The sequence below is a fragment of the Hyperolius riggenbachi genome, chromosome 1 (assembly GCF_040937935.1).
Source record: "Hyperolius riggenbachi isolate aHypRig1 chromosome 1, aHypRig1.pri, whole genome shotgun sequence".
Taxonomy (NCBI): Eukaryota; Metazoa; Chordata; class Amphibia; order Anura; family Hyperoliidae; genus Hyperolius; species Hyperolius riggenbachi.
The window spans coordinates 469,795,053-469,804,539 of record NC_090646.1 but is presented as its reverse complement, the minus strand read 5'-3'; the positions used below and the strand labels follow the sequence as shown (position 1 = coordinate 469,804,539).

The 9,487-nt window shown below is 43.9% G+C and overlaps 1 protein-coding gene across 1 annotated transcript in view; it reads left to right on the top strand.

Annotated features, from left to right (window-relative positions):
- Nucleotides 1–255: 255 nt before the first annotated feature.
- The window catches only part of ZMAT5 (zinc finger matrin-type 5), a 34,360-nt gene continuing 25,128 nt past the window's right edge, over nt 256–9,487 (top strand). Inside the window, exon 1 of the mRNA XM_068271495.1 lies at nt 256–452. Within this exon, the coding sequence (XP_068127596.1) occupies nt 326–452 (127 nt within the window). The 5' untranslated portion in view covers nt 256–325. The remainder of the gene's footprint in view (nt 453–9,487) is intronic.

Below are 9,487 nucleotides of genomic sequence, written 5' to 3'. Positions count from 1 at the left end.
GCAATTCGGCACAGTGCTAGATCTGGGGGTCCCCTTCCTCCCCTGAAAATTTCGGGGGTGTACCTGGTCCGGAAGCGGCGATATTTATGACGTTTTACCGTGGCTGCACAATTGAATGGGACGCAGGCTCCTACTGCGCATGCGGGGCTGCAAAATATGAGAGGCTGCAATAGCTGACACGACACCCCTACTAGGTTTCTCGAAAAGCCTGTGTGTGACCGTGACGTACGCCGGGAATTATGGGAAGTGTGGTCTTCCTGTAATGGGGCTCTAACCCCGCCTCTCAGGTCATGTGATTATCTGTGGTTGGATTACTATATTCGGGATGGGTAGGCGATATTTCTGTGATTACTGTGACCGATCTTTCCAGGACAATTTGCACAACAGGAAGAAGCACCTAAATGGAGTGCAGCACCAGAGGTGTAAGAAAGCCTGGTATGATCTGTTCAGAGGTAGGTGCATTCTCTCTCAAGAAATGCTGCAGTTGCTGTATTAAAGAAAGCCTGACTTTAAAGTGTACCTGAGATGGGGCCAAAGAAAAAAAATATGTATATCTGGGGCTTCCTCCAGCCCCCTCCTGCCTCATTGATCCTTCGTTATCCTCAGTCACTGCCTGGTTCGTCCACAATTGGCCCCGGTAAGTTGTCCAATCGACACAGGCACCGTTTGGCCACGCACGCTCCTGTGGCTGGGAGCGTTCTGCACCAACGTGCACGGCCGATGTTTCGACGAAATAACCTACCCGTCGAATAAGCCTACATTCCCTATCAAATGTATAGCAGGAGGGTTAGCGGAGGGGAAGGGGATAGTAAACGGAGCAGTGCTTTTCAGCGCTGCTAGCTTTGGGCGCATCCAGCGCCGCCATAGACTGTAATAGGAATCAGTCTATAGCGGCGCTCAGTGAGGAAGGTCGGCTCCGTCAGAAGACGGAGCCGAAGTTGTTTAAAAAACACAATAATTCGGCCTCCAGCAATCGCTGGAAGCCGAATTATTTCATTCCCCCACTATCCATGTCGGCCTGGAGGGGGAATAGTAATTAAAACGCCCCGGACTTGTGCAGAAGCAGGACCAGCCATTTAACAGCTGGATCCTGCGCCCAAGTCTACCAGCGCCGTATTCAAATGTACGCATAGTAAAGTCTATGGGATGAGATTGTTGGAGCACCGGGACACGCATGCACAGTATGCCCCGGACCGGGGATTTTCTCGGGCAAATTACGGAGCATCTAGGCGGCAACTGCAGACAACAAGGGAGATATCAGGCCGGAGGGGGCAGGAGGAAGCCCCAGATATGTGTATATATTTTTTTCTTTGGCCCCATCTCAGGTTTACTTTAATGAAGGGAAAAGTTAGATACTTAGTATGGTATAGGAAAGGGCACTAGTCTAGTTTAGGAGACCAGCAGGAAACCTCATAGGGAACAATTCTCCAATCTCAGTACCCTCAACAGCACAAAGTGTTGTGATTGGCCAAATAGTGTGGGCGTGGGTCTCCTATTGGAGACCTAGCAGTTTGAGAGGGTGCTGTTCACTCAATCACGTTAATGGATTTTCGCTATTAGAATTAGAATTCGCGCTGGGCCCTCCAGGGGCGTAACTAGAAATCACTGGGCCCCTCTGCAAAAAGGGGTAAATGCTATGTGTATGGGGAAGGTGTGCGATCTCTTACCGCACCTCCCTTGTGGCTGCATACCCCTTCGTTCCTTGTAACTTCTCCATTGTAGCAGTGGCATATTGATGCATGTGAGGATGCCCTATGAATCACACGCTGACACTGTACGTGGTACGTTGGCACTCCTCTTTTTGTCATAATCAATGTGCGCCTGGAACGCATCAGCCGGGCGAACATTGATTATGACGAGAGGAGCGCCAGCATACCACGTGTCAGCGTGAGGATCAAAGGCCACCCTCACAACATCAATATGCAGCTGCTACAACAGAGAAGTTACAAGGAACGAAGGGGACGCAGCCACAAGGGAGGTGCGGTAAGAGACTGCACACCTCCCCATACACAAAACGTCCCAGCTAGGTCTAATTTTCAGGGGATGTCATATATTTTAAGCATGCTTGAAATATAAGATAGGTCCTATGTTCGGGGGAAGTCTTAAATTCGGCGAAAGACGTTAGCAGCGGATCAAGGTGGCCTGGGAGGATGGCAAGGGAGTGACTGGACTGAAGGGGGCTGGAAGAAGCCCTAGGTATGTATACATTTTTCTTCTTCCCCCATCTCAGGTGCATTGTAATGCACAACACCTGCACTCCTACCCATTATTATTACTAAACTTTATGAGCAAGGCCTCGTACACATGTCCAATTGATGTCGCTTATACACGCATATGAGCTGTGCAGCTGATGACGCACTGTTGCTATGTGGGGAGAGGTGGAGAGGTGTTAGGGACCACTGATGTCATCATGTGGCAGGTGGGGGCGCGGTTCGAACAATGGGATTGGGTAGATCTGTACATCAGATTGCTCGCGTGTTGGGTCCTGTACCCAAGCCTGATTACCTCAACCTCAGCCGACTTAAGTCAGGCTTAAAGCACTAGCATATTACTTTTTTGGAAAAAACTGGAGCAAAGGTAGAGAAATAAAATGTCCTAATTAATTAGGTAATATGTACACGTGTTTAGCACTAGTGTTGCTTTACAGGACAACTGTAGAAAGAGGTATGTGGAGGCTGCCACATTTATTTCCTTTTAACTGCTTGCCGACCACTCCATGTCGATTGGCGTAAACGTGGCAGCCTCAGGACCGCTCCACGGCGATTGGCATAAACGGCCTTCTATGGAGCTAGCAGGAGATCGCGCGCATCTCTGTTTGCAAGGCAGAGCTCCACTCCGCCTTCAATCTCCCAGCAGCGATCACCCCTCGGAGACTGTTAGACGACGAAACCGCCATCTTATTACCCCGTACAGCGCTGCGATCTAAGGCAGCGCTGTACTGGGGACAGCCGTGTAACACAGCTGTCCCCTCCATAGGCTGGGAAGTGATCAGCTGGCATAAGTGGTGGTGGTGGTGGTGGGAGGGGGGGGGGGGGGAACAATATGAAATACATTTTTTTTTGTTGAAAAGGCACATTTATTAAAAAAAATTATAAAATAAATATTTATAAAAACAAACAAACTGGGGAGCGATCAGAACCCACCAACAGAGTGCTCTGTTGGTGGGGAGAAAAGGGGAGGGGGGATCACTTGTGTGCTGAGTTGTGCGGCCCTGCTGATAGGCCTTAAAGTGGATCTGAGGTGAACTTTTACTCATTTATACAAAAATCAGAGGGCGCTGCCTAAATTGTGAGTAATTACAATAATTGTGTTGTACAGATTTGTACAATGTTATCTCCTGCTGCGACCTTCTCGGGTGGGGTTAACCCCCGTTCCCCACCATGCACAAGGAATGGATACTAAAATATCTTTGAGAGGTGCGCTGAAGAAACAATACCCGCTCTGCGTGGCCTTATTTCGTTTTATTTGTATAATTTCCTGATATTAAAAATATTGTTAAAACATACGCATCCACCAAAAACTGTGTGTAGGAGGAGCAAACCAAGAGCGCTTAGCACATCCACACCACCACACAAAACCACACTGTTAGCGTTTCAATACATCCATACTGCCACACTTAGCGTGCTGGTTCCCTGTAGTTAAGGGAGATATACTCCTCTTAAAAAACAAAAATAAAAAATAATTAAAATTGTAAAAAATGTAAAAAATTATATATATTAAAATATATGTATGTGTGTCGAAAATAACAACCACATAAATATGAGGTAAGGATCCCAAGGATAAAGATTGTAGTGTTGGGAAGTTTTGAATCAATACCCGGGTTTTCGTTCCAAAAGTCCCAGGCCTTATTATAAATATTCAGCTGGATCAAATGTATGCTGGGTCTCTGTTCCAATAGCACTATATCCCTTCAAAATAGAGGTCTTATAGATACTCCACCGATAACTAGGAAAGCTCTTATTAACGTTCCATTACCTCAACTTCTATGGCGGGTCTTCATTTAATAGTTACAATGTCCCGGTCCCATGTAGGTTGGTAGATGGATCGTCTATTCCAAAAGGTTTATCCGGGTGAACGTCCAAAGGATCAGTAGCGGAGATCCGTCTCTTACCAGTCCTCTCCCACTCCGGTATCAACTTCCGGCTTTCGGCTACTACGTGATGGCGTCACTTCCTCCAGTGCGTCTCACCACTGCTGCTCAAACCACTTCCCTGCGTTCCACCTCGCCGATATGGGGTTGTTATACTCTCCTCAGGCTGATGTGCAGGTAGAACTTTTACTCATTGCATAATTGTGTTCCTTTCCTGTTGTTTATATAGGGCATTCCTCGAGCCAAATACTTTTTTGTTTTAATTCCCTATAAACTAAACAAGCCATGCCCACAGGTTTTCAGAGAGCCAAAGCACTTTCAGACAGTAGCAAAGGCTCATGGGAGCTCAGTCTGGGCAGGAGGAGGGGGAGATATTACTAGCCAGAGATTTCAGAGGCAGAGGGGAGGAGGGAGGAGGAGGGGGATTAGGTTTTTCACAGTCTCAGGCCTAGTGCACACCGGAGCGTTTCCGCTGCGGTTTGTGATCTGCTTGCGGGTGCGGATCCGCTAGGGTAATGTATTTCAATGGGCTGGTGCACACCAGAGCGGGAGGCGTTTTGCAGAAACGCATACTCCCGGGCTGCTGCAGATTTTGGATTGCGGATGCGTTTCTGCCTCAATGTTAAGTATAGGAAAACCGCAAACCGCTCTGAAAAACGGCACTTCAGAGCGGTTTGCCAGGCGTTTTTTGTTACAGTAGCTGTTCAGTAACAGCTTTACTGTAACAATACATGAAATCTACTATACCAAAACCGCAAAACGCTAGCTGAAACGCTGCAGAAAAATAAGAAAAAGCGTTTCAAAATCTGCTAGCATTTTGCGGATCTGCTAGCGGTTTTTGGTGTGCACTAGGCCTGAGTGCTGATGGTGCAGATAAGCCTGCCTCTGTGTAATGTTTACAAACAACATGGCTGCTGTCATTGTATCACAGGAACAAATAATCATATTTTATTAAAGCTGTTTGCAGCTAGATTTAAACTTTAGATAAAATATATAGACAAGTTACTTGTTATAGTTAGTTTTTCATCTCGGATCCACTTTAAAGCTGCAGTGGCCATTTTAGTAAAAAAATGTCCTGGTCACTAGGGGGGTTTAACACCGCGGCCCTCAAGATTAAGCAATACCAGTTGCCTGGCTGTCCTGCTGATCCTCTAATACTTTTAGCCATAGACCCTGAGAAAGCATGCAGCAGATCAGGTGTTTCTGACATTATTGTCACAACTTACTGGATTAGCTGCATGCTTGTTTCTGTTGTGATTCAGACACTACTGCTGCCAAATAGATCAGCAGAGCTGCCAGGCAACTGGTATTGTTTAAAAGGAAATAGATATGCATCCTTCATATTCTTCTCACTTCAGTTGTCTTTTAATTTCCCTTGCAGTGGTTTAGATAAATGTTCCACAAAGCGTTAGGCCCCATTCACACTGGGGCGCTTTTTGCTGGTGATTCATGCTTTGTTGTTCGCTGGCGATCAGCAAAGCACTGCTGCATGATTATTCTCACTGCAGCAATTGTGGCGGGTTTGCGATTATCATAGATCACAAATGCGCTGCATGCAACATTTTCCCATCGATTGTGTAGCGTTTCTCATTCACTAGAATGAGAATCGCAAAAAGACAGTCGCCCAAAAAAGTTAATGCAAAATCGCAATTGCGTTTACAAGTGTGAGCAGGGCTTTATACAGCCAGACTGGTCCACACTGCAAAAGCTTTTTCTAAGCACTTGTGATTTTACAAGCTCTTGCTAATGTAATGCTATGTCACGTGTGTTCTCACTTCAGCAATTCAAATTACTAGCTCTTAAAAAGCTCTTGAACCAGCAGGCCTGGAACCCCCTAGCTAAGCACTTGAGATTTGAAAAGCTCTTGCTAACGTTAGGCTCCGTTCACGCTGGAGATTGCAAAACGCTAGCAAAATGACTAGCGTTTTGCGACAGGGATTTTCTCAGATTCTTTGTGTATTTATATGCTGGACAATTTCGCGATTTTTGAGTGATCGTGGTTCACATTTTTTAACATTTCAATTGTGATTGCTCTAAAATTGCCCAAAAATGCGCTTTTGTTTTTTGCAAATCGCCGGCGATCGCTGCAGTGAGATCACTACAATGAACTTTTAATTACCCTAGCGCTTTTCAAAGTATTAGCAATCACCAGCAATTTCGAAATCTGCAGAAAATGCCCGCAAATCGCCCTAGTGTGAATGGGCCCTAATGCTGTGTGTGATCCTAATTCAGGTGATTTTTTTTTTTTTTTTTTTTTTAAATCATCCATAGCATTACATTTTCAAATCACAAGCGCTTAGAAAACCGCTGCTAGTGGGTTCCAGGCCTTAAAGAGAAATTCCGTAATGAACAAAAGTGCTTAATTTTTACAATACTTATGTATAAATGATAAGTCCGTGTTTGCCCATTGTAAAATCTTTCCTCTCCCTGATTTACATTCTGACATTTATCACATGGTGACCTTTTTACTGCTGGCAGGTGATGTCAGTGGAAGGAGATCCTGCTTGCTTTTTTTGGCAGTTGGACCCAGCTGTAAACAGCTGTTATTTCCCACAATGCAATAAGGTTTACAGACGGGAAACTGTCAGGACCATGGTCCTGACATCACACTGTGTGGGGGGGGGGGGGGGGGGGGTGTCACCACAATATCAGCCATACAGAGCCCCCGGATGATCCGTTTGTGAAAAGGAAAAGATTTCTCATGGGAAAGGAGGTATTGGCTACTGATTAGGATGAAGTTCAATTCTTGGTTACAGAGACACTTTAACAAAATTTTCAGTCTTATTTCTTCTGTCCTATAAGTACCTTCACCTGTTCTAATGTGGTCTGGATTACTGCAGCCTTCTCTAGTTGCACTGTCTCTGTAATATATCTAATCTTCTTCTTTTCTTTGTCAAGCTTTGTCAGCCCAGAGAGGAATGTGCTGACTCTGTTGTGATAGGGAGAAGTTATGCACACCTCCTCCATGCCCCCTGCAGGCAATGTGTGTGTGGTTTGTTTATCCCTCACAGTTTATCTGCTCTCAGTTTTCTGAGTTTGTGAGGCTGAGGGGGGAAGGAGCTGCTGCCTGTCACATGCTAATCCCAGACTGGAGTGCAGATAATTCACAATGGTGTGTGTGTGTGTGTGTGTGTGTGTATATGTATATGTATATATATATATATATAATATATATATATATATATATATATATATATATATATATATATATATATATATATATATATATATATATATATATATATATAAAAGTCATACATGATTCCAAACATTTTTTACAAATCAATAACTGCAAAAAGGGGTGTGCGTAATTATTCAGCCATTCAGCCCCCTTTGGTCTGAGTGCAGTCAGTTGCCCATAGACATTGCCTGATGAGTGCTAATGACTAAATAGAGTGCGCCTGTGTGTAATCTAATGTCAGTACAAATACAGCTGCTCTGTGACAGCCTCAGAGGATGTCTAAGAGAATATTGGGAGCAACAACACCATGAAGTCCAAAGAACACACTAGATAGGTCAGGGATAAAGTTATTGAGAAATGTAAAGCAGGCTTAGGCTACAAAAAGATGTCCAAAGCGTTGGACATCCCACGGAGCACTGTTCAAATGATCATTCAGAAATGGAAGGAGTATGGCACAACTGTAAACCTACCAAGACAAGGCCGTCCACCTAAACTCACAGGCCGAACAAGGAGAGTGCTTATCAGAAATGCAGTCAAGAGGCCCATGGTGACTCTATACGAGCTGCAGAGATCTACAGCTCAGGTGGGAGACTCTGTCCATAGGACAACTATTAGTCATGCACTGTACAAAGTTGGCCTTTATGGAAGAGTGGCAAGAAGAAAGCCATTGTTAACAGAAAAGCATAAGAAGTCCCGTTTGCAGTTTGCCACAAGCCATGTGGGGGACACAGCAACCATGTGGAAGAAGATGCTCTTGTCAGATGAGACCAAAACAGAACTTTATGGCCAAAATGCAAAACGCTATTTGTGGCGGAAAACTAACACTGCACATCACTCTGAACACACCATCCCCACTGTAAAATGTGGTGGCAGCATCATGCTCTGTGGTGCTTCTCTTTAGCACGGACAGGGAAGCTGGTCAGAGCTGATAGGAAGATGGATGGAGCCAAATACGGGGCAATCTTGGAAGAAAACCTCTTGGAGTCTGCAAAAGACTTGAGACTGGGGCGGAGGTTCACCTTCCAGCAGGACAATGACCCTAAACATAAAGCCAGGGCAACAATGGAATGGTTTAAAACAAAACATATCCATGTGTTAGAATGGCCTAGTCAAAGTCCAGATCTAAATCCAATCGAAAATCTGTGGCAAGATCTGAAAACTGCTGTTCACAAACGCTGTCCATCTAATCTAACTGAGCTGGAGCTGTTTTGCAAAGAAGAATGGGAAAGGATTTCAGTCTCTAGATGTGCAAAGCTGATAGAGACATACCCTAAAAGACTGGCAGCTGTAATTTCAGCAAAAGGTGGTTCTACAAAGTATTGACTCAGGGGGGCTGAATAATTACGCACACCCCACTTTGCAGTTATTTATATGTAAAACATGTTTGGATTGATGTATGATTTTCGATCCACTTCTCACGTGTACACCACTTTGTATTGGTCTTTCAAGTGGAATTCCAATAAAATGGATTCATGTTTGTGGCAGTAATGTGACAAAATGTGGAACATTTCAAGGGGGCTGAATACTTTTGCAAGCCTATGTATGTATGTATGTATGTATGTATGTATATATATATCTCTATATCTATATATCTCTATATATCTCTATATCTATCTATCTATATATCTATATCTCTATCTCTATATCTATCTATATATCTCTATATCTATCTATATATCTCTATATCTATCTATATATCTCTATATCTATCTATATCTATCTATATATCTCTATATCTATCTATCTATAATCTCTATCTATATATCTCTATATCTATCTATCTATCTATCTATATATCTCTATCTATATATCTCTATATCTATCTATCTATCTATCTATCTATCTATCTATCTATCTATCTATCTATCTATCTTATATATATATATATATCACTTCCTGGTTAGCAGACATGTTTTTTGTTTGTAAACACTGCCTAAAACTGGCGATTTAAAGCCAGGATTGTGGCGGAAATGGCAAAGAGGGACCCAGGAGATCACAGTGACTCGATTGGTATGTTTTTTTTATTGTACAAATCGGACAGTACAGATTCTCTTTAAGGTTACTTTTTGAAGGAAACCTGAGATTAATAAAATAAAAGCATTGATACTTACCTGGGGCTTCCTGCAGTCCACTTCAGGCCGTTGTCTCCTTCGGCAGCACCGATCCTCCGCTGGCCGACCTGGTTAATTTGTCCAGTCCCACTCAGTCGCACTCTA